At 42.1% G+C, this 26,798-nt stretch overlaps 2 protein-coding genes across 6 annotated transcripts in view; both read right to left on the bottom strand.

Annotated features, from left to right (window-relative positions):
* LOC141051811 (uncharacterized) overlaps positions 1-26,798 on the bottom strand; it is a 646,796-nt gene that overhangs the window by 301,056 nt on the left and 318,942 nt on the right. The gene's annotated exons all lie outside the window — the stretch shown is intronic.
* Positions 1-26,798, bottom strand: part of LOC141052156 (uncharacterized) — a 155,139-nt gene that overhangs the window by 75,749 nt on the left and 52,592 nt on the right. Inside the window, exons 3-8 of the mRNA XM_073549387.1 lie at positions 25,531-26,247; positions 23,960-24,052; positions 23,707-23,796; positions 16,161-16,256; positions 5,375-5,467; positions 5,115-5,204 (exon numbers count right to left, since the gene is read on the bottom strand). Of these exons, the coding sequence (XP_073405488.1) occupies positions 5,115-5,204; positions 5,375-5,467; positions 16,161-16,256; positions 23,707-23,796; positions 23,960-24,052; positions 25,531-26,247 (1,179 nt within the window). The remainder of the gene's footprint in view (positions 1-5,114; positions 5,205-5,374; positions 5,468-16,160; positions 16,257-23,706; positions 23,797-23,959; positions 24,053-25,530; positions 26,248-26,798) is intronic.

Below are 26,798 nucleotides of genomic sequence, written 5' to 3' on the forward strand. Positions count from 1 at the left end.
ATCCATCCAATCAGTAGGAACTCTTTCAAGGAACTTAGACCTTCGGATTACAAATGGGTTGGAGACAGTTTGGCCTAGCGCGGCTACTCCAATCCGAAGACGGGTTATCCTTTGGATTACTTCAGGAACTCGTTATAGACATTCATCTATCTTGTTAAACAATATGTTATTTTCGCATTGCATGCATTGTTTTTTATCTTACAGGTTGAAGTATCCCTCCATGTACTTCAGGTAAACACTCCCAATTCAAGACTGTTGATATGTGACCTGTCAAACATATTCGTTCAGACCGAGGCACGAACTTTGTCGGAGCAGCAAGAGAACTGCAACTGTCTTCCAACTTGGATATGAAGGACGTAGAAAACTACCTAAGTGTAAATGGGTGTACTTGGACTTTTAACCCACCACATTCTTCACACATGGGAGGTGTATGGGAGAGAATGATAGGTGTCGCAAGGAGAATCCTCGATTCAATCTTCTTACAGGAAGGCTCTGCAAGACTGACACAAGAAAGCCTGACAACATTCATGGCCAAAGTGTCAGCCATCATAAACGCCAGACAGTTGACTCCAATTTCCAGTGATCCTGATGACCCAACTGTTCTCACCCCAGCCCTGCTGCTTACGCAGAAGACCAACCCTAATTACTCTCCACCTAGAGAAATTAATGTTAAAGACCATTACAGGAGTCGATGGAGACAAGTACAGAGTCTCTCCAATGCCTTTTGGGACAAGGGGAAAAAACAGTACCTGCCTCCTCTGCAACAGAGGAGAAAGTGGCAAACTAGCAAGCCTAACTTCCAACCTGGCGATATAGTACTAATGAAAGACTGTCAGTCTCGGAGAAATGAATGGCGATTAGGTCTCATTACCCAGACATTCCCAAGTAAGGATGTAATCGTACATAAGGTGGAAGTAAAAATAGGAAAACAAGGCGAGACCAAATTGTTCCTCAGGCCAGTGGGGGAACTCGTTCTGCTGTTCTCGTCCAATGAACACAATAGTGACGTCAAGCGGGGAGTGTTCTGTCCAGCCATATAATTGCTGTATAGAAAGTCATTTTTGTGTGTATTACATTCATATATTTCATACTGTAAGGTAACAGCACCACCTGCTGGCCGTTTAATGCATAGATTGTTCCTGTTATATCATAGTCTTGTTTATGACACTGTGAGGGGAACAGCAGCCATTATTCCTCTATATGTCTTATGAGAAACTACACCATTCATGTTCTTCATGCTTCTTAAACAGCCTGCTCTAAGCATAGTTGGTAAGCACTATCTAGGTGTTATACTCCTGTGTCTATAACATTTTTTGTATTAAATAGGTAATCATCAGCTATGTATTACCTCATGTTACCTATGTATTACCTCATGTTACCTATGTATTACCTCATGGTACCTATGTATTACCTCATGGTACCTATGTATTACCTCATGTTACTGTGTATTGCAGACTATCTGTATTTTATGCTCTCTGCAGTCATATATTCTAAAATGCTCCTGTTATTGCATCCTATAGTTTCACCCTTTCCTGTCACATCTGCAATCAATAAAAGGTTACAATTTGATAGCCTCTTTTTCATAAAGAAGACAGGGGGTTTAGCTACATGTCTCATTGCACACCCTGCTAACGTGTATGAGGACAGTATAGAAATACCATACGGGGGCAGATTATACTACTACTTCTGTGCCCATCATTCTATGTAAGCCTCTGTGAAAAGGCTGGTAAATAAGCGCCTAACTACTTCAGTATTGTCCATCGCACTTGTTATCGGCCTGGATAAACCCAAATATTTCTTTGTGATGATGCAACATGTTAGCATTCGGGGCCCCACTTTAAACTTTTGTCCAGGGCCCCACATTGTCTAAAACTTGCCCTAGTGGTGAATCATGTTATATCTCCTGCATATAGAGATGTTGTCAGCATTGATGACCAAGCGGATTCAGTGCAAATCATATGTGTGCTATACACATCTCTTCAGGGCAAATGTAGCTTTAAAATAATACTTTCTATTAGCAGTGAAAATAATTTCCTGTGAAAATTTGGCAAAGGTGGTGACTAGTGTTGAGCTTACCGATACCGCAAGTATCGGGTATCGGCCGATATTTGCCGTATCGGAAATCCGATACCGATTCCGATATTTTTTTTTTATATCGGATACCGGAATCGGAAGTCCCAAATTGAACAGAGCCACTTTTGTGGCTCTGATTGGCTGCCGAAATGACGTCATCATGATGCGCGGTTTGTGCGCATCATGATGCGCCGTCACTTCGGGCCTTCCGGGTGGTCTGTACCGGCCTGCCGGGGGGCTGTGCAGGCTCCGGGGGGTCGGTGCCGGCCTGCCGGGGGGCTGTGCAGGCTCCGGGGGGGTCGGTGCCGGCCTGCCGGGGGGCTGTGCAGGCTCCGGGGGTCTGTGCAGGCATCGTCCGATGGGACTACAAGTCCCATCGGGCGATGCCTGCTACCATGACAGTGATTGACACATTTGCCAATGATGGGAAAGTAGTAGTCCCATCATCCGGCCTATGTGTTGAATGTAAAAAAAAAAAAAAAAAAATTACATACATACATACATGCTACATACATACTACATACATGCTACATACTACATACATACTACATACATGCTACATGCTACATACATGCTACATACATACATGCTACATGCTACATGCTACATACATACTACATACATGCTACATACATACTACATACATACTACATACATGCTACATACATACTACATGCTACATACATGCTACATACATACTACATGCTACATACATGCTACATACATACTACACACATGCTACATACATACTACATACATGCTACATACTACATACCTGCTACATGCTACATACATGCTACATACATGTTACATACTACATACATGCTACATACTACATACATGCTACATACATACTATATGCATGCAACATACATGCTACATACATACTACATACATGCTACATACATACTACATACATACTACATACATACATGCTACATACATGCTACATACATACTACATGCTACATACATGCTACATACATACTACATACATGCTACATACATACTACATACATGCTACATACATACTACATACATGCAACATACATACTGCATGCATGCAACATACATGCTACATACATGCTACATACATACTACATGCTACATACATGCTACATACATACTACATACATACTACATGCTACATACATGCTACAAACATACTACATGCTACATACATGCTACATACATACTACATACATACTACATACATGCTACATACATGCTACATACTACATACATGCTACATACTACATACATGCTACATACATGCTACATACATGCTACATACTACATACATGCTACATACTACATACATGCTACATACATACTACATGCATGCAACATACATATATACTACATACAATACATTCATACAATACATACATATAGACATACAGTACATATAACATAGAGTACATACTTACCATCACTTGTCACATTGTTCCCCGAAGCCATTGTCGTCTGAGGATTAAAAATTAAAATAACAAACCACAAATATACTCACCCTTGATCTGCAGAATTCCACGTATGTCCCACGATGATTTTGTGTGGAGAACAGCAGCATCAGCTGATGCTACCGTTCTCTACGAGCGCCAGGAATCCAATGACGGAAGGTAGATATCCTTCCGCACTTTATTCCTCCGCCACTGTAAACAAAAAGTCCCTAGTCTCACTTTATGGCACTTTGCCATAAAGTGAGACTCGGGCCTTTTTTTTACAGTGGATTCCTAGCGCTCGTAGGGAACGGCAGCATCAGCTGATGCAGCTGTTCTCCACACAAAATCGTCGTGGGACATACATGGAATTCTGCGGATCAAGGGTGAGTATATTTGTGGTTTGTTATTTTAATTTTTAATCCTCAGACGACAATGGCTTCGGGGAACAATGTGACAAGTGATGGTGAGTATGTACTCTATGTTATATGTACTGTATGTCTATATGTATGTATTGTATGAATGTATTGTATGTAGTATATATGTATGTTGCATGCATGTAGTATGTATGTAGCATGTATGTAGTATGTAGCATGTATGTAGTATGTAGCATGCATGTAGTATGTAGCATGTATGTAGCATATATGTAGTATGTAGCATGTATGTAGTATGTAGCATGTATGTAGTATGTGGCATGTATGTAGCATGTATGTAGCATGTATGTAGCATGTATGTAGTATGTAGCATGTATGTAGCATGTATGTAGCATGTATGTAGTATGTATGTAGCATGTATGTAGCATGTATGTAGTATGTAGCATGCATGTAGTATGTAGCATGTATGTAGTATGTAGCATGTATGTAGCATGTATGTAGTATGTATGTAGCATGTATGTAGCATGTATGTAGCATGTATGTAGCATGTATGTAGCATGTATGTAGTATGTATGTAGCATGTATTTATGAAGTATGTATGTAATTTTTTTTTTTTTTTTACATTCAACACATTAGCCGGATGATGGGACTACTACTGTCCCATCATTGGCAAATGTGTCAATCACCGTCATGGTAGCAGGCATCGCCCGATGGGACTTGTAGTCCCTTCGGACGATGCCTGCACAGACCCCCGGAGCCTGCACAGCCCCCCGGCAGGCCGGCACAGCCCCCCGGCAGGCCGGCACCGACCCCCGGAGCCTGCACAGACCCCCGGGGAGTCAGCACAGCCCCCCGGCAGGCTGGCACCGACCCCCGGAGCCGGCACCGACCCCCGGAGCCGGCACAGACCCCCGGGGAGTCGGCACAGACACCCGGCAGGCAGGCACCGACCCCCGGAAGGCCCGTACAGACCCTCGAAAGGCTGTACGAGGGAAAAAAAGGGTATTTCTAATTCCGATACCGGAAGTCCCATAGACTTGAATGGGACTTCCGGTATCGGAATCGGCGAAACCGATACTTTTTTTTAAGATCGGCCGATCCATTCCGATCCGATATTTTCAAGTATCGGCTGGTATCGCTCAACTCTAGTGGTGACTTCAAATTTCAAAAGATTTTCATATCTCTAGTGATCACATGTGCTCCATAATATTGAGGTAAATCTTACTTACGTGGACATTCACACGGTATAAGAGGACATAGATTACTGTAGTACATTTCTGGGCTGCAGTGTTGAGGAAGGCACCAGCACTGACCATCTCCTATGTTTAGAAGACATGAATATTATTATCATCATTGTTCTGTATAAACGATCAACATAATGTTCCAACGCAGCAAAGTAAAGAGGCGAATAGGAAAAGCAGGATGGTAGTTTTGGCTGCGTTGGGTTGTTTTTTGGTAAGTTTAGTAAGTTCAATATTCAATAGCATACCTTCAGTGGTAGTTGGCATAGTTGTAGTTGTTGGGTGTTGTGTGGAAGAAGGCGGCAGGGTTGTAGTTGATGGATTTTGTGTAGTAGTAATGTCTGTTACCAGAAAAAAAATGTATTCCAGTGAAAGAGAATGTGGTGGTGGTCATCGGTGGTGGGCAATGGGCACATAGCAAACATGATGTCACATGCTAAACATAGAGTAAGACATGTAACTTTGTGTCACTCAAGTCTGGTATTGCATCTATGTCTAGTCCCCACACAGATCCTGCTGCACCTCCCTGTGGGCTCCAACATTCCCATGACCATTGGGACCAGTCTATCACACTTGGTTTCTCTAGAGAGGAGTCATGCAACAATTTTCTATGTAGTAACAAGCATGATGGGACCAACTGGGATTCCAAGAGATGAATAGATGTCTTTAATTTTGGTATGCCCTTACTTGTAGAGGGTGTCGATTATTTAAAGAAATCTAGTATATGACATAACCCACCAGTTTTTCGAATCATCTCTCTCGCATCATTTTTGATTTTTGGTGGAATGCACAGCTAGAACCATTATTAGATGTATACTTTAATGTGTGATTAGATACCTATAATGGTGCCCACTGATATCAATACGTTATTAATGTGCCTTCTCAACAAGAGTGGCTTTATGGAAGATATAAAGGTTTTATCAGTAGAGGTTAGTTAATCGATGTGATGCATATTGAATTCCTATAAACATTTGTGAAATTTATTGAACCAGGCGAATTCAAACAATTTGGGATTTGCTGAATGAATTAAATTGGTCACAAACATTTCACATATTACAGAAGAATGCATCAGCCAGAGATGGATCAAAAGACCTCGGACACAGCTGGGTTGGTTTTCCCATAATGTCTCACAGATATCGCATTACATGGAATAACACAGCCAATCAGGAGGGACTATCACAACCTGTATAAAAGCAGAAGTAGGAAATACAGCAGCCATTTTGTGGTGAATCTAGGAAACGAAAGAGGTGATTAGGAAAAGCAAGTTGATAGTTTCGGGTGCCTGGGTTTGATTTAGCAAACAATCATTTTTGGTGGAGAACTTCTTCCATTGGAAAGAAGCCAGATAGTGAGGCTGAAGAGCCAAAACCCTTGGTAAGTTTAGGAAGTTAAGTAACGTAACATTAGCAGTAGGTGTCATGGTTGTAGTTGTTGGGCGTTTTGTCTTAGTAGGTGGCATGGTTTTTGTTGTTGGGCTTTGTGGAGTAGTAGTAGTGCCTAAACCCAAAAAAAAAAAAAAATTGTTACTTCATTCCAATCAACATTGAGAATATGATGATGGGCAATGGACACATAGCAAATGTGACATGGACAGTGACATGCCCAACATAGGTGATAACGATGATATGTAACTTTGTTGAACAGTTATTACTTACTCTACCCTGTTACTGTTGTAAGTACATGATACTACATAGTAGATGGGCAGAGGGGTACATACAAATCATGGGTCCCTGAAGCAGAAGTCATAATTGGACCATACCCTAAAAAAGAAAATATTTGGTGGAGGCGGTAGGGTAGTAGTGCATCATTTTTGTAGTCACAGAAGGGCATACTGTACCTTCCTATTTGTGCTGTTTCAGTTTATTCTGTTAGACTTTCAGCCATACATGGACATTTATGTAATGGTATATACTTAGTTTATCATCTATTGTATTTGTTATACTTTGCTGCCATCTACTGGCCATTGCTGTATTACACTGTAATATTTTGTTATGGTACTTTCCCATAATACCTCTCTGTCAATAGCTCCTCCTATCTTTTTCATTCTGTTTCCTGCTTTTGTACTTTTGTACTTTTGGGCCATCTTGTAACACACATGCACTGCAGAGCTGGAGAAAGGATTCTCTTGTTACCTCCAACCTGGAGCTCCTATCATCTCTAATCTGGTGCTTCTGTAACAGCTCTAACCTACAGTCCTCGCTCCTACCTCATCTCCATTTCTTCATCTTCCTTGACATCTCATTTCATCAAGGTACTGTAAATAAAGCCTTTTGAATTCATCACTGCATCATCCTTCCGGACCACCATGCGCCGCTGACAGGGATTGGGAGCACAGGCTGGCGAGTAACGCTATCCGCCATTGTTTATGTAGAGATTCGTGATCACATCCCTCAGACACATCTCATCCATGTATATCGGTGGCAGAATAGTAACAAGAGACCTAAGTCTACAGTTGTCTGTGTGTATATGCATTGTCTGCTAGCAAGACATAACCGTCCACCATCTTAGCTAAAACATGTCCACAAAAGGCAATCTGCAAGTGAAGCACATCAGGTTCCTGACACCATAGATGCTGCAGGAGCAGAGTCCGCACTTACTGCAGAGCAAGATGTACGAACCAAACGTGTAACCAGGCCGACACAAAAGGCCAGAGAGAACTTTGAGATTACTAGAGACGAGTTCCATGATAACCTTGAACATTTATGGGGCAGAGTTGATCACTATTTAGCAGATATTCCACGCTCTCACAGATTTAACCGCCAAATTAAAGAGTTTATCTGCCGCCTATGATCACTACCAGAGACTGTCTGCAAGGTACATCACATTCCTGAGTAACTGTGACATGGAAGATGCGCCAGCAGAACTAGCTGAAAGGGAAACTCTTCTCCAAGAAAAGACCTCATTAGTACAAGATGCCCAGGATAAAGCAGAACTCCACATTGCTCACCTCCAAGAAGCCAGGTCACATCGCACAACATCGACCAAAATCACATCTTCGTCTTCCAGATCATCTCACTCCAGGAAGTCAACATTGTCCGACAAGATACTGGAGATCCGTGCAGCTGCAGAGGAAGCTAAAGTAAAAAGCTCCTTTGCTAAGAGGGAGGCTGAAGTGGAAGTAGAAGCCCAAATGGAAGCTCAAAGAAATGAAATGGGGGCTCAAAAAAACAAAATGAAAGCTCAAAGGAAATTGAAAATACTACAAGCAGAGAGGAAAGAAGCAACAGCCCTTGCTAAACTGAAGGTCCTTGAACAAGCATTGGGACAAGAAGATAATTCGGATTGTCTTATTCCAGGAGAAATGGAGGACTCAGCTGATTGCACTTCTAACTATGTGCTAAGACATTTAACATCTGCACCAGCACCACCTTTAGTTTGTAACACAGATGCGCCCGCAAGTCAAGAAATGTCACCACCTACTGCCTACAAAGTAACTTCCAGCACTAACACAATTTAGGCCACAGCCAGCAGAACCTATAGAGACTAAACCGCAGTTTAACCCTTTTGCCGCATCATTTCGTCCTGATTTGTCGCAGTCATATAAGCCAGAGAACTTGCATCCTCTAAGGATACCACAAGTTCATCCTGCAACAATGACCAGGAGATCGGACATGTCTGACTTCGCCAGATACATGATTCGCCGGGAGTTAATAAACATTAGTCTCTCAAAGTTTGATGATTGTGCCGAGAATTATAGAGCCTGGAAATCGACCTTTCAAGCAGTGATCCAAGACCTTAATCTCACTGGCAAAGAACAACTGGATTTGCTTGTTAACTGGTTAGGCCCTGAATCAGCAGAGCGCAAAAAGACAATAAGGGCAGTTCATGTGGACTATTCAGATGCAGCTCTTATTGCAGCCTAGGAGAGACTGGAACAAACTTACGGCAGCTCAGAAGCCATGGAATGTGCCTTATTTAAAAGACTGCAAACTTTCCCAAAGATAACTAACAAGGACAATAGAAAACTAAAGAAATCCCTCCTCTGGACATGAATGCTGATATTCTGGTCCTACTCGGGAGGGACATTCTGAAGGTCCACAAGGTGCGCCAACAAGGTAACGGCCCAGATGATGCTCCATACGCCCAAAGACTCGACCTAGGCTGGGTAATCATGGGCGATGTATGTTTGGGTGCTCCCTTACCCTTCAAGGCTTCAAGGACCGGGCTTCCTAACAACAGGGAACAGGCCTTATCTAGATTCATCTCGTTGCAGAGAACATTGAGGAACAAGCCTGAACTGAAGGAACATATCATAGCCTTTATGGACAAGATATTTCGCAATGACCACGCTGAGCCAGCTCCACCATTGCAAGCTGATGAAGAATGCTGGTATCTACCTTCCTTTGGAATATATCATCCAAGAAAGCCAAAATCAAATCAGAGTGGTGTTCGATTCAAGCGTTAAACATGACAGCGTATCTCTGAATGACGTTCTCCTCACTGGTACGAACCTGACTAATAACCTGGTGGGAGTGCTCATGAGATTCAGAATGGAACCGGTAACCATTACCGCCGATATCGAACAAATGTTCCATTGTTTCGTCGTGCAACAAGATCACAGAAATTATCTCCGTTTTCTATGGCACCGAGACAACAACACCACCAAGGAAATGGTCGAATACCGCTTGAAGGTGTGCGTGTTCGGAAACAGTCCTTCTCCTGCAGTCGCTACATACGGCCTGCGTAGGACTGCCTCCGATGGCGCAGCAGAGTTTGGGAAGGATGCCCAACAGTTTGTTGAAAAGGACTTCTACGTGGACGACGGTTTTAAATCCTTGCCCACAGCGGAAGAAGCCATAGATCTGCTCAAACGGACACAAGGTATGCTTTCTAAAGCTCATTTAAGATTGCATAAAATTGCCTCCAATAGTGCTTTTGTCATGAAGGCCTTTAACCTTAATGATCATGCCTCAGAATTTAGGGACTTGAATCTAGGCCCAGACAATCCACCAGTACAGAGAAGCCTAGCCCTGAGGTGGAACTTGCTAAAGGACTCCTTCAGCTTTCACGTTAGTGGTGTGGGAAAACCATTTACTGAGCGCTGGGTTCTGTCAGTGGTGAACAGTCTATATGATCCACTTGGGTTTGTCGCACCCCTGACTATACAAGGCAAGCTCCTGCTGAGACAACTCTCAGGGTGCAATAAGGACTGGGATGTACCACTCCCTGCGGACCAACAACTAAGGTGGAAGTCGTGGAGAGAATCTCTTTGCGCCTTGGATAAGATCCACATACCACATTGTTACACTCCGGCATCCCTAGCTATGAGTCAAAGGAAAGAGATTCATGTATTCGCTGATGCTTCCACTGAAGCTATTGCTGCTGTCGCTTACTTGAAGGTTGTAGACTCTAACAATGCAGCCCATGTTGGATTTCTGTTTGGAAAGGCTAAACTGGCTCCTAAACCCGAGCACACTATACCCAGACTCGAGCTCTGTGGGGCTGTACTAGCCATAGAGATTGCAGACTTCATACAGAGCAAACTAGCTATTCACGTGGATGACACAAAATTCTACACAGACAGTAAGGTAGTTTTGGGCTACATATATAACCAGAAAAAATGCTTCTACGTCTATGTCAGTAACCATGTGGAAAGGATCAGGAAATCCTCTAAGCCCCAGCAATGGCAGCATGTCCAATCCCATCTTAACCCTGCGGACCTTGCTGCAAGACCCGTGTCTATTGATGCGATCGCAAGCTCTTCTTGGTTAACAGGACCAGGGTTCCTTCACGACCAATGCGAAGAGACAGCCGTTGAAGACAGCTTCAACCTTCAGGATCCAGATGTCGACCCAGAGATCCTTCCTGATGTCAGCATCTTCATTACCAAATTCAAGGAGAAGGTTGGCTTGGACTGTCGGCATTTTGACCGCTTCTCAAGATGGATGAGGTAGGCTCGTGCCATTGCAAGGTTAGTACACATTGTACAATGCTATCGCAATAAGGACAGTAACACTGATTGTCATGGTTGGCATATCTGCCATAAGCCCCTCTCTGCAGAAGACATTGCTCTGAGTGAACTCTTTTTGATACGCAATGTGCAGCAAAATGTTTTTCACAAGGAACTGGAATGTATACGTAAAAAACAAGACGTTCCTAAAAACAGCCCCATTGTCAACTTAAACCCAGTAATAGACGAGAGGTGTTTATTGAGAGTTGATGGTCGTTTAAACAAGGCTAAATTGGATGAGGCAGAAAAGAATCCTCTAATTATTCCTGGTCATCACCATATCACGACTTTACTAATACGACATTACCATGAAAAATCAAACATCAAGGCAGACACTTCACTGAAGGAGCCTTAAGAGCTGCAGGCCTCTGGATTGTGGGAGCAAAGAGACCGATTTCTCATTTAATTCATCATTGTGTTCTGTGTTGTAAGACAAGAGGAAAACTGCAACAACAACAGATGTCTGATTTGCCTGCCGATAGGACAAGCACAGGGCCTCCATTTACCTATGTTGGCTTGGACATTTTTGGCCCATGGGCAGTCGCTGCACGTCATACCAGAGGCGGACATGCAGAAAGTAAACGTTGGGCGGTGTGGTTCACGTGCATGAGTGTATGACCAATACACCTAGAAGTGATAGCGTCTATGGATTCCCCCAGTTTCATCAATGCCCTAATACGATTCTTCTCCATCAGTGGACCAGTAAAAGAATTATATTGATAGGCATTACTCATCGGATAATGGAATCTATGCTGATGGACTCAAATCTTTCAAGACTCACTCACGATACCTTGACCACTTTCTTCGCATAAGTCTCTGCTATAGTAAACTCAAGACCTCTTGTACCCATATCTATGGATCCAGAATCTCCTACTATTCTCACTCCAGCAACTCTCCTCACCCAGAAACTTGGAACTGTTCCTAACCCGCCTGAAGATGCTGTGTCCGGTGACAAATATCAGAAACGGTGGAAGCATGTGCAACATCTGGCTAATTGTTTCTGGAAAAGATGGAAGAAGGAGTACCTGACACTTCTCCAAAAATGAAGAAAATGGCAACAAGTAAAGCCAAATTTACAAGTAGGAGATATTGTCCTCATGAAAGACCAGAAGGAGGAAAGAAACGCATGGCCTATGGGACTTGTATCTAAAACCTTTCCAAGTGACGATGGCAAGGTACGCAAGGTAGAAGTGAGAGTTGCTAAGTAAGGTGACCCCAAATCCTTCATTAGGCCTATATCAGACATTATCCTACTCATACCGGTTGAGGATTGATTATCCATTCAGTCAGTAGGAACTCTTTCAAGGAACTTAGACCTTCGGATTACAAATGGGTTGGAGACAGTTTGGCCTAGGGCGGCTAATCCAATCCGAAGATGCGTTATCCTTTGGATTACTTCAGGAACTCGTTATAGACATTCGTCTATCTTGTTAAACAATATGTTATTGTCACATGGCATGCATTGTTTTTTATCTTACAGGTTGAGGTATCCCTCCATGTACTTCAGGTAAACACTCCCAATTCTAGACTGTTGATATGTGACCTGTCAAACATTCGTTCAGACCGAGGCACAAACTTTGTCGGAGCAGCAAGAGAACTGCAACTATCTTCTAACTTGGATATGAAGGACGTAGAAAAATACCTAGGTGTACTTGGACTTTTAACCCACCACATTCTTCACACATGGGAGGTGTATGGGAGAGAATGATAGGTGTCGCAAGGAGAATCCTCGATTCAGTCTTCTTACAGGAAGGATCTGCAAGACTGACACACGAAAGCTTGACAACATTCATGGCCGAAGTGTCAGCCATCATAAACTCCAGACCGTGGACTCCAATTTCCAGTGATCATGATGACCCAACTCTTCTCACCCCAGCCCTGCTGTATACGCAGAAGACCGACCCTAATTGCTCTCCACCTGGAGAATTTAATGTTAAACGGTCTTACAGAAGTCGATGGAGACAAGTACAGAGTCTCTCCAATGCCTTTTGGGACAAGTGGAAAAAACAGTACCTGCCTACTCTGCAACAGAGGAGAAAGTGGCAAACCAGCAAGCCTAACCTCCAGCCTGGCGATATAGTACTAATGAAAGACTGTCAGTCTCAGAGAAATGAATGGCGATTAGGTCTCGTTACCAAGACATTCCCAAGTAAGGATGGAATCGTACGTAAGGTGGAAGTAAAAATAGGAAAACAAGGCGAGACCAAATTGTTCCTCAGGCCAGTAGGGGAACTCGTTCTGGTGTTCTCGTCCAATAAACACAATAGTGACGTCAGCTGACGTCAAGCGGGGAGTGTTCTGTCCAGCCATATAATTGCTGTCTAGAAAGTCATTTTTGTGTGTATTAATCCTTCATATATTTCATACTGTAAGGTAACAGCACCACCTGCTGGCCGTTTAATGCATAGATTCTAGTTTAATTTGCAATGTATTGTGGGATTGTCCCTGTTACATCATAGTCTTGTTCATGGCACTGTGAGGGGAACAGCAGCCATTATTCCTCTATATGTCTTATGAGAAACTACACCATTCGTGTTCTTCATGCTTCTTAAACAGCCTGCTCTAAGCATAGTTGGTAAGCACTAACTAGGTGTTATAATCCTGTGTTTATAACGTTTGTTGTATTAAATAGGTAATCATCAGCTATGTATTACCTCATGTTACCTATGTATTACCTCATGGTACCTATGTATTACCTCGTGGTACCTATGTATTGCCTCATGCTACCTTTGTATTACCTCATGTTACCTATGTATTACCTCATGGTACCTATGTATTACCTCATGGTACCTATGTATTGCCTCATCTTACCTATGTATTACCTCATGGTACCTATGTATTACCTCGTGGTACCTATGTATTGCCTCATACTACCTTTGTATTACCTCATGGTACCTATGTATTATCTCATGGTACCTATGTATTACCTCATGTTACCTATGTATTACCTCATGGTACCTATGTATTACCTCATGTTACTGTGTATTGCAGACTATCTTTATTTTATGCTCTGTGCAGTTATATATTCTGAAATGCTCCTGTTATTGCATCCTATAGTTTCACCCTTTCCTGTCACATCTGCAATCAATAAAAGAAGGTTTCAATTTTACAGCCTCTTTTTCTTAAAGAAGATGGGGTTTAGCTACATGTCGCATTGCACACCCTGCTAACGTGTATGAGGACAGTATAGAAATACCATACGGGGACAGATTACACTACTACTTCTGTGCCAATCATTCTATGTAAGCCTTTGTGAAAAGGCCAGTAAATAAGCGCCTAACTACTTCAATATTGTCCATTGCACTTGTTATCGGCCTGGATAAACCCAAATGTTTCTTTGTGATGATGCAACATGTTAGCATTCGGGGCTCCACTTTAAACTTTTGTCCAGGGCCCCACATTGTCTAAAACTTGCCCTAGTGGTGAATCATGTTATATCTCCTGCATATAGAGATGTTGTCAGCATTGATGACCAAGCGGATTCAGTGCAAATCATATGTGTGCTATACACATCTCTTCAGGGCAAATGTAGCTTTAAAATAATACTTTCTATTAGCAGTGAAAATAATTTCCTGTGAAAATTTGGCAAAGGTGGTGACTTCAAATTTCAAAAGATTTTCATATCTCTAGTGATCACATGTGCTCCATAATATTGAGGTAAATCTTACTTACGTGGACATTCACACGGTATAAGAGGACATAGATTACTGTAGTACATTTCTGGGCTGCAGTGTTGAGGAAGGCACCAGCACTGACCATCTCCTATGTTTAGAAGACATGAATATTATTATCATCATTGTTCTGTATAAACGATCAACATAATGTTCCAACGCAGCAAAGTAAAGAGGCGAATAGGAAAAGCAGGATGGTAGTTTTGTCTGCGTTGGGTTGTTTTTTGGTAAGTTTAGTAAGTTCAATATTCAAAAGCATACCTTCAGTGGTAGTTGGCATAGTTGTAGTTGTTGGGCGTTGTGTGGTAGAAGGCGGCAGGGTTGTAGTTGATGGATGTTGTGTAGTAGTAATGTCTGTTACCAGATAAGAAATGTATTCCAGTGAAAGAGAATGTGGTGGTGGTCATCGGTGGTGGGCAATGGGCACATAGCAAACATGATGTCACATGCTAAACATAGAGTAAGACATGTAACTTTGTGTCACTCAAGTCTGGTATTGCATCTATGTCTAGTCCCCACACAGATCCTGCTGCACCTCCCTGTGGGCTCCAACGTTCCCATGACCATTGGGACCAGTCTATCACACTTGGTTTCTCTAGAGAGGAGTCATGCAACAATTTTCTATGTAGTAACAAGCATGATGGGACCAACTGGGATTCCAAGAGATGAATAGATGTCTTTAATGTTGGTATGCCCTTACTTGTAGAGGGTGTCGATTATTAAAGAAATCTAGTATATGACATAACCCACCAGTTTTTCGAATCATCTCTCTTGCATCATTTTTGATTTTTGGTGGAATGCACAGCTAGAACCATTATTAGATGTATACTTTAATGTGTGATTAGATACCTATCATGGTGCCCACTGATATCAATACGTTATTAATGTGCCTTCTCAACAAGAGTGGCTTTTGGCAGATATAAAGGTTTTATCAGTAGAGATTAGTTAATCGATGTGATGCATATTGAATTCCTATAAACATTTGTGAAATTTATTGAACCAGGCGAATTCAAACAATTTGGGATTTGCTGAACGAATTAAATTGGTCACAAACATTTCACATATTACAGAAGAATGCATCAGCCAGAGATGGATCAAAAGACCTCGGACACAGCTGGGTTGGTTTTCCCATAATGTCTCACAGATATCACATTACATGGTATAACACAGCCAATCAGGAGGGACTATCACAACCTATATAAAAGCAGAAGTAGGAAATACAGCAGCCATTTTGTGGTGAATCTAGGAAAGGAAAGAGGTGATTAGGAAAAGCAAGTTGATAGTTTCGGGTGCCTGGGTTTGATTTAGCAAAAAAATCATTTTTGGTGGAGAACCTCTTCCTTTGGAAAGAAGTCAGATAGTGAGGCTGAAGAGCCAATACCCTTGGTAAGTTTAGTAAGTTAAGTAACGTACCATTAGCAGTAGGTGTCATGGTTGTAGTTGTTGGGCGTTCTGTCTTAGTAGGTGGCATGGTTTTTGTTGTTGGGCTTTGTGGAGTAGTAGTAGTGCCTAAACCCAGAAAAAAAACAAAACAAAATTGTTATTTCATTCCAATCAACATTGAGAATATGATGATGGGCAATGGACACATAGCAAATGTGACATGGACAGTGACATGCCCAACATAGGTAATAATGATGATATGTAACTTTGTTGAACACCACGCGCCGCTAACAGGGATTGGGAGCACAGGCTGGCGAGTAACGCTATCCGCCGTTGTTTATATAGAGATTCGATCATGGATTAAGCCCTCTTAGGGTGAAACGCGTAGGAAATTGCTCCCCTTCATATGCCTCTTTATGTCATTTTTACCTGATGGTATGAAGATTTTATATTCTCAATAAAGCAATTGTTATTTTATCTCCTGGAGACGCTGGAAAAATCCTTCTTTATTTTATTATGAGCGTGGGGCACATGTTTGATGAGGGGAGGAAGTTTGCAGAGCTCAGGGGCGCGGCATTCTTGTAAGCAGTCATTTTTTTCCCCTAACTTTATGTGTGCACATTGTGGCTAGCCAATCAGGGTGCAGGAAACACCCACAATGTCCTGACACAACGGCTTGCGTCACTGGCTGCTGATTAGTGATGAGTGAGCATGCTCGCCACTACTCGGTACTCGCCTGAGCAACTCACTACTCGAGATGCTTGGAGCTCGCAGAGTATTTCCGGGGTTCCCCGGCGGGAGCTCGGGTCCCCTTTCTTTAGAGATCCAATGAACATGCAGGGATTGTCTGCCACACACTCTAATGTCGCAGCCATGTTGGTTGTGGCATTACAGTAATTGGCTGGCCGCACAGCGTCATCAGGTCTATATCAGACCTGGCTCCGCCATGCTTGTCACAGTCACCTCCGGAATCAGGCAGTGTAGGGAGAGTTGCTGCTGAGCTAGGGAGAGATTTGCTTGTTTCTTAGTTAGTGTAGGTATACCACAATATATTCTACACATATCCATCTCAACTAACAGTCCTTCTGAGGACTAATCCAGTTGCATAGATATCATTGCTAGGTAGGCAGGCAGTGTATGTGGCAGGCTGCAGTGCACATAGCAAGAGGGTCCATTCCAGTTCTGTCTGCTGCTGCTTTTACAGATATTTCTAGATATAGCCCCAGGTATCAGGGGTTCGGAATAATTTTTTTGGGATCTTAATGCTGATTATTTGCTTAACAAGCAATCCAGAGAACACCGTTTTTCTACTTCATTTGCTTGTTGGCGCTGCAGAATACAGCCAGATCCTTTTTATATTACAGCGCTAAAAATCCATCTATTTAAAACTGTCCGTCACACGGATCACATATAAGTGCGCTCAAAATTCTACCATTTCTGGCCTCCATTTAAATTTTGTTGCAGTGTGTTAGCAAAGTTATTGACACCAGTTTGCTTTTAAAAATATACATAAAAATAACTCAGGCACACTAAAAGTTCAAAAACATGGTGCAATTTGTTATGATGAAATTTATACTCGGAACCAAACGATGCAAGTAAGACAGGTACATATATCAACATTTCGGCTTAATCAAGCCTTTATCAAGAAATACCTGTATCTGCAATAGCAAAAATAAACTGATTACAGTTTGTCTGTAGGTTTAATCACATATCCAAGAAACAAGTTGGACCTCATACATCATATAATAGGTCCATATGAAAAAGAAAAAGAGAAAAAAACAAGAAAAAACATAAAAAAACGGGGATAGCAAAGATTACAATATAAGGAACCATCTTGTTAGGGCGGATGTTGGCCCCTCTAATACAGGACTTAAAGGGTATTCAGTACACCACGTAATGGGACTTTCCTTTGTCTAGGGTGTTTGGAATGCTCTAATATCTCTAAAGGCAACTCATTTATACATTCACGTTCAGGACATAGATTTCCAATTAAAGGACATTTCACCTGCGAAACTTCATTTGTGGTGCCTCTTATTAAGTGCCGATGTGGTCTCGGTTATGTTGGTGAAGCTACCCAACATATCCTAGATTTCCCAGCATAAATCAACTAACAGATGTGGGCGTACTCAACTGCCAATCCCTACTCTTTTCTCTCTACATAATCATACAATCGCTCAACTTAAATACCAAATTATAGATTATGTTCCTTTAACCAGAAGAGGAGGTGATGGGGTTAAAAAAAACTTAGAGAATGTGAAGCATACTGGATACATACACTGCAAACGCTCTCCCCATTAGGTTTAAATAGAGAATACGAAATTGCATATTAATCCATTAATATATTAGTTTGATAATATAAATATTTTTCATAGGTCCATAACTATGGATTTCTTTTTAATTTTGATGTGATGATATCTTTTGTCCATAGTCACTTGTCATATATATTATGATGTTATTTCACATATATCCGCATATATAAATTTCTAATTTTGCACATTTCATAGTGCATTTTATGTATCTCCTTGATTCTTATGGTTTCTTATTATGTCACATGAAGTACAGTGCTGTGCAAATTAATTGGGACAAAACATTTTTTTTAAGTAAAATCGTAAGTTGGTTACCAGTCAGTGATTCAAACCAGTTTTAACTGCTTTGAACAGGCACTCACACTGACTGGTAACCAACTTACGATTATACTTAAAAAAAATGCTTTGTCCCAATTAATTTGCACAGCACTGTACAGTATTATACATTAATATAGGTGTATACTGTAAGTGTTATTTGACATTGCATTTTAATCTTTTTCTCCTTTTCCTCTCCTTCCTTTCCTACCCTTTACGTGCAGGTCCAAAACCTGCACTAGGATCATGACACTTAAGAGGTTGAACTCTACCATCTTCAATTTGTTGGCCACGGAAATGCTGCCTTTCCACCTAGTAGATACAGATGGTTTCCAAAAGCTGATGGTCGTCGCAGTCCCCCATTACCAGCTGCCCAGTCGCCATTACTTTTCTAAGAAAGCTGTGCCTGCGCTACACCAGAATGTCACAAACAACATCACCCATTCCTTGACTAAATCTATGTCTGCTAGGGTGCATTTCACCACAGACACTTGGATGAGTAAGCATGGCTAAGGGCGTTGCATCTCGCTGACTGGGCACTGCATGACTCTGGTAGCTGTTGGGGGAGGCACTGCTCCACAATCTTGGAATTCCCAAGACTTGCAGGACAAATGTCTATATGTAACTCTTCCTCCACTGCTTCTGCCTCCTCTATGGCCTCCATCTGCTTTTTCAACCTCTGCCTTAATGAGACACGCGTTCCAACAGTGCAGAGCGAATCCCCACGTACTGCACAGCCAGGGCTCATCACAATCAGGCAGTGTTAAAGTTGATATGCCTTGGAGATTTCAGTTATACAGCCGAAGAGTTGTGGACAGCTCTCCAGGCCAAGTTTGAGCAATGGCTATCTCCGCTGAACTTGCATCCAGGGATGGCAGTGTTCGATAACAGTGCAAACCTGGTGGCGGCTCTACAGCAAGGCAAGCTTACACACATGCCGTGCATGGCTCTTGTCCTCAACCATGGTGGCATAGTGTTTTCTCTCCCACTATTCTGGCCTTGGTGAGCTGCTGCAAAAATCACAGAAGCTGTGTGCTCACTACAGTCTTTCGCACCCTTCAGATCATCGACTTGCATCGATACAGAGGTCTTTGTCAGTGCCAGTTAATAGGTTGATATGCGATGTGATGACACGGTGGAATTCCTCTCTGCACATGTTGCAGCGAATGTGCCAAGCAGCAACGACCCCTGACACCGTATGTCATGTCGTATAGCCTGGGCCAATGCAGTACGAACGTGGTGCATTTCACGTTTACGAAGTGGCCACAGATTAAGGACCTTTGTACCCTTCTGCACAGTTTCAAAATGGCTACTAAGATATTGAGCACTGACGGCTCCATCATCAGCATCATTATTCCAGTCATCTATATGCTGGAGCAGACTTTGAATACCCTGCGGGAGGAGGTGGTGATCCTTGAGGAAGCGGAGCAGGCAGAGGAGGATGCGGAATGGATAATGTGGTCTCAGAATTCCAGACTGTCATCACACAGGCAGGTGCCAAGGTAGGGAGGATTACTGCAATTGAGGGCGGGCTGGAGATAAAAGACAAACTGTGAGTGATGGTGCGAGTTCCAAGGAACAAATGGAGAAGGAAAAGGTGATGGGTGAGCAACTGTCAGATGAAGAGGATAATCCTCCCCTCTCTATTGTTCATGGTTGGTGGGAGGTGACGGAGGAAACAAGCCACCATCACAGCATGGGGTTCGACCTCATGGTAGAGCCTGACATATGAGTGCCTTCTTGTGCACTATCTGCAACATGATCCCAGTATAGTTATGATTAGAAATAGTGCTGAATACTGGGTTGCCACTTTGTTTGATCCACAATATAAAACCAAATTTTGCCAATTACATCCCACCCTGGAAAGGGACCCTTAAGAGAGGTTTTCCCCAAGGCAGCAGTGAAGCACACGTCTGACATCTCAATTCTTCAACGCTAAAACATTAGCAGCAGCGGTAGTGTAAGTGGAAGAATCAATTTCTGTGATTACTTTGACACTTTTTTAGACCAGCTCATGCACCGGCACAACAGAGAACAAGTCTTACTCTTGGTGAACGAATGGAGAGGATGGTGCAGGAGTATCTAGAACTGAATATCAATACTATCAGGGAGGGTATGGACCCTTTCACATTTTGGTCTTCCAAAATGGATGAGTGGCCTGAGATCACCTCACATGCCTTGGAGGTTTTATCAGATAGCGTTCTCTCAGAATGTGTCTTCAGCGCTGCTGGTGGTATCCTGATTAATAAGCACAGCCGACTGTCTCCCGAAAGTGTAGACCGGCTAACTTTCTTCATGATCAACAAGTCATGGATCTCCAAAGACTTTTGTATATCTTTAGTGTGGCTTCTGTGCCTGCTGTTGCTTATGCTGCAGATGTTAACACAAATTTGTGGAAATGTGAATAGTAATGGTTGGTCTACATCTGATGGGTTGGCTGTAGTGGAAGATGTGTTAGTCCCTATTACACTATTTCTACTCTTGTGAAATTTATGCCACTTCGGTGGTGTCAGGCTCTCATTTTTTGAAGTTTAAAAACTCCTGGTTGGGTGTCCATCTGCTGGGTTGGGTGTAGTGGAAAAACTGTCAGTCCCTATTATACTATTTATACTGTGGTGAAATTGATGCCACTTTGGTGGTGTTTGCCAATAATTTTTGAAATGTGAACACTCCTTGTTGGGTGTCCATCTGCTGGTGTGAGTGAGGTGGAAGATCTGTCAGTCCCTATTTTACTAATTATACTGTGGTGAAATTTATGCCACTTTGGGGGTGTCTGCCAATAATTTTTTGAAATGTGAACACTCCTGGTTGGGTGTCCATCTGCTGGGTTGGGTGTAGTGGAAGACCTGTTGATCGCTATTATACTATTTCTACTCTTGTGAAATTTATGCCACTTTAGTGGTGTCAGGCCCTTATTATTTGAAATTTGAAAACTCCTGATTGGATCTACATCTGTTGGATTGGGTGTAGTGGAAGACCTGTTGGTCCCATTTATATTATTTATACTGTTGTGAAATTGATGCCATTTTAGTGGTGTTTGCCAATAATTTTTGAAATGTGAACACTCCTTGTTGGGTGTCCATCTGCTGGTGTGAGTGAGGTGGAAGATCTGTCAGTCCCTATTTTACTAATTATACTGTGGTGAAATTGATGCCACTTTGGGGGTGTCTGCCAATAATTTTTGGAAATGTGAACTCTCCTGGTTGGGTGTCCATCTGCTGGGTTGGATGTAGTGGAAGAACTGTCAGTTCCTGTTATTCTATTTCTACTTTCGTGAAATTTGTGCCACTTCGGTGGTGTCAGGCCCTCATTTTTTGAAATGTGAAAACTCCTGGTTGGGTGTACATCTGCTGGGTTGGGTGTAGTGTTAGACCTGTCGGTCCTTATTATACTATTTATACTGTGGTGAAATTGATGCAACTTTGGTGGTGTCTGCCAATAATTTGTGGAAATGTGAACACTCCTGGTTGGGTGTCCATCTGCTGGGTTGGGAGTAGTGGAAGACCTGTCATTCCCTATTATACTATTTATACTGTGGTGAAATTGATGCCACTTTTTGGTGTCTGCCACTAATTTTTGTAAATGTGTAGACTCCTGGTTGGGTCTCTTTCATGTGTGTTGCCTGTAGCAGTAGGCCTCCAAGACCATCAGGCCTCCACTTCATTGGAATCAACTACCCATGTTACTACTATCCTTAGATTTTTCTGACAATGGTAGTCTACAAAACTGATATTTGTGCTACGTTAGTGTGGCTCAGGATGAAAGCAGGTTGAATTGTTGTATGTGGTATCAGGGCTTCCAACACAGCAGGCCTACACCAATCCCTCACCCACCTCGTCTTACTTTGACGTTCAGTTGAAAGCTGTAAATGCTGGACAAGACCATGATACCTCATGCATGGTTGATTGCTCAGTGCCATGCTACAATTTGTACAGTGGGTGAATTGAGGCCACTTTCCTGGTGTCTGTCCCTCATTTGATGTGTTTTGGCAGTGTGACATAGTCACTGGCAGAGTGGTAGAAGGGAAGCATGTGTCACTGTGTTTAACGGTGTCAGTGATATGAAACCAGAGCATTTTTTTCTCCAACACACTACATGTTGAGAGGGTTAAGTTTCATTTAATGGCTGGTTTTATGTGGACCATCATAGAGTGGGTGGGAGAGCGTCAACTTTATCTTTCGGGCAGACCTGCCAGGACCTGTGTGAGGTCATCATCATGTGATCAGTCACGTGATGGGAATCACAGGCTTAGGTTTACATAACCGAGCTCTACAGGCAGTCAGGGTTCAGCTAGCCAGGAGAAAGGAGTCTCCAGAGGCTTTGTGGCCTGTTGGGCACAGACTGAACCTGTGCTGCTCCAAAGTGGGGTGCCGCCCGCAACATACAGACTGTACTGCAGCATTGTTATTTTGTTTGCCTTTTATTGTTTTGTTCTTGTTGTAGCCAGAAAGGCTGAGTTTTTGTTCCTATGGGTTGGTTTATGCTGCTTGACAATAAACCAACAATGACTTAAAGAGACGGTGTTACTATTTTTCCTATCTCTCTGTGCCGCCACGTGAGTGAACTGCCGCAGCAGCTTTTGGGGTCATTAGAAGGTGTTGTGCATGCGTTTGCTTTTGCCTCCCATTGACATGAATGGCATTCGGTTATGTTTGGCGAATATTTGACGAATAAATCAGCGAATATTTCAAATTTGACGATTGTAATCCGAACAGAATATTGAAATATTCGCTCATCTCTAGTTGTCAGTATTGATGACCAAGTGGATTCAATGCAAATCAAATGTGTGCTGTACAAATCTTTTCAGGGGAAATGTAGCTTTAAGGTACTATTGATTAGCAGTAAAACTAATTTCCTGTGAAAATTTGGCAAAGGTGGTGACTTCAAATTTCAAAAGATTTTCTCATCGCTAGTGATCACATGTGCTCCATAATATTGAGGTAAATATTACTTACGTGGACATTCACACGGTATAAGAGGACATAGATTACTGTAGTACATTTCTGGGCTGCAGTGTTGAAGAAGGCACCAGCACTGACCATCTCCTATGTTTAGAAGACATGAATATTATTATCATCAGTGTTCTGTATACACAATCAACATACTGTTCCAATGCTGCAAAGTAAAGAGGTGAAAAAGAATGGCAGCTTGGTAGCTTTGGCTTCATTGGGTTGTTTTTTGGTAAGTTTAGTAAGTTCATTAGCATACCTTCAGTAGTAGTTGGCATAGTTGTAGTTGTTGAGCGTTGTGTGGTTGTAGGCTTCAGGGTTGTTGTTTTTGGATGTTGTGTAGTAGTAATGTCTGTTCCCAGAATAAAAAGTAAATTTATTCCAATGAAAGAAGAAAATGTGATGGTGGTCATCGGTGGTGGGCAATGGGCACATAGCATACATGATGACATGATGACACATGCCTAGCATAGAAGCACACTTTTAAAAATTTTCTTTACAACATTTTTTAAAAAGCACATATCAACCTGATGAAGGCCATTGCAGGCTGATATGCGTTATTTCGTTCTTATCTAAGTTTCCTAATAAATTTGTTACTGAGCAAACTATTTCTACTTCAAACCGTCCTGGTCCTCCGAAAGGAAATCTTCTATTTATCATGCCTAACATAAAGTAAGGCATGTAACTTTGGGTCACTGTAGTCTGGTATTCCATCTATGTCAAATCCCCACACAGTTCCTGCTGCAAGTCTCTGTGGGCTACATCCTGCTCATGACCCTTTGGCCATATCCACCACACTTAGTTTCTCTAGAGAGAAGTCATGCAACATTTTACTATGCAGTAACAAACGTGATGGGGCCAACTGGGGATTCCAAGAGATGAATTGAAGTCTTTAATGTTGGTATGCCCTTACTTGTAGGGGGTGTTGATTATTTAAAGAAACCTAGTATGTGTCATAACCAACCAGTTCTATCAACCACCTCTCTTGAATCATTTTTTGATTTTTGGTGGAATGCTCAGGTGGAACCATTATTAGACGTACAATATACTTTAATGTATGATGAGATAATTATCATGTTGCCCACTAATTTCAATACGTCATCAATCTACCGTCTCAACCAGATAGGCTTTATGGAAAATATAAAGGTTTTATCAGTAGAGATTCACATATAAATTTTTTACGTTTGCTGAACCAGGCAAATTCAAACAATTTTGGAATTTGATTTGTTACATCAACTAAATTGTAAAAAGGGAAGAAGCCAGCGCTGCTTGTGGTCAGAACGCAATACATAAAGTGCATATGCACTTATTGATTTCTAATTGTATTTCAAAATGAAACATTTAGCAAAAAATTGATCAATATTTTGAGCCACCCCGCCGCGCCAAGGCATTCTCATATGGGGCATCTCAAAATTCATTAAATAGTTCAAATATATAATTCAAAAGATTCACTCATCTCTACTGATCACACATTCTCTATTACATTTGGGTAAATCATACTTTTATAGACATTCACATAGTATAAGAGAACATTGATAACTGTAGTACATTTCTGGGCTGAAGTTTTGAGGAAGACACCAGCACTGATCTTTTCTTATCTTTAGAAGATATGAATATTATTATTATTGTTCTTTGTACAGGGAGTGAATTATCTGCTAACACAGCCAAGGAAAGAGGTGATTAGGAAAAGCAAGATCGTAGTTGCGGCTTCATTGGTTTGATTTAGCAAAACAATAATTTTGGCAGAGTACCTCTTGCATTGGAAAGTATTCAGATAGTGAGACTGAAGAGCCAATACCCCTGGTAAGTTTAGTAAGTTGAGTAATTTACCTTTAGAAGTAGATGGTATGATTATAGTTGTTGAGTGTTCTGTGGTAGTAGATGGCATGGTTGTAGTTGTTGGGCTTTCTGTGGTAGTAGGTGACATGGTTGTAGTTGTTGGGCTTTGTGTGGTAGTAGTTGGCATGGTTGTAGTTTTTGAGCTTTCTTGGGTAGTAGGTGGCATGGTTGTAGTTGTTGGGTGTTCTGTGGTAGTAGTTGGCATGGTTGTAGTTGTTGGGCTTTGTGTGGTAGTAGGTGGCATGGTTGTAGTTGTTGGGCGTTCTGTGGTAGTAAATGGCATGGTTGTAGTTTTCGGGCGTTCTGTGTTAGTAGTTGGCATGGTTGTAGTTGTTGGACTATGTTTGGTAGTAGTTGGCATGGTTGTTGTTGTTGGGTGTTCAGTGGTAGTAGGTGGCATGGTTGTAGTTGTCGGGCGTTCTGTGGTAGTAGCTGGCATGGTTGTAGTTGTTGGGCTTTGTGTGGTACTCGTTGGCATGGTTGTAGTTGTTGGATGTTCGGTGGTAGTAGGTGGCATGGTTGTAGTTGTCGGGCGTTCTGTGGTAGTAGCTGGCATGGTTGTAGTTGTTGGGCTTTGTGTGGTACTCGTTGGCATGGTTGTAGTTGTTGGATGTTCGGTGGTAGTAGGTGGCATGGTTGTAGTTGTCGGGCGTTCTGTGGTAGTAGATGGCATGGTTTTGGTTGTTGGACTTTGTGTAGTAGAAGTGCCTAAACACAGAAAAGAAAACAAGTAAACAAAAAAGTTATTTTACTCCAATTAAAGATGAGGATGTGATGGTGGGCATTGGGCACAGAGCAAATGCGATATGCCCATTGTAGGTGATGACATGTAACTTTGTTTAACTTGAGTCTGGTGCAACAGCTATTGCTAAATCTACCTAGATACTGCTGTAAGTACGTGTTACTACATAGTAGTAAAGGAGATCGGCAGAAGAGTACATAAAAATCAATGGGCTCCCGAAGCAAAGGTCAAAATTGGATGATGACCCAAAACATTAAAACCTTCGGTGGAGTTGGAAGGGCAGTGGTGCATAGGTGCAGTGACAGAAGGGCATACTGCACCTTCCTATTTTTTAAAGACAGGGAGAGGACAGTGCATAATGCCCATATGGAAGCCTCTTAGTGCTCTCTCCAACTGTGATATCCCGTTTATGGCTTACATACATTAAATGTTCTGAAATCTGCCCCCCAACATACACCATATGATGCAATACACAGTGAATCCCCACACAATTTCACCCCACAGTACCCCACACATG

This window comes from Dendrobates tinctorius, unplaced genomic scaffold (assembly GCF_039654945.1).
Source record: "Dendrobates tinctorius isolate UK_male_01 unplaced genomic scaffold, ASM3965494v1 ptg000158l, whole genome shotgun sequence".
Taxonomy (NCBI): Eukaryota; Metazoa; Chordata; class Amphibia; order Anura; family Dendrobatidae; genus Dendrobates; species Dendrobates tinctorius.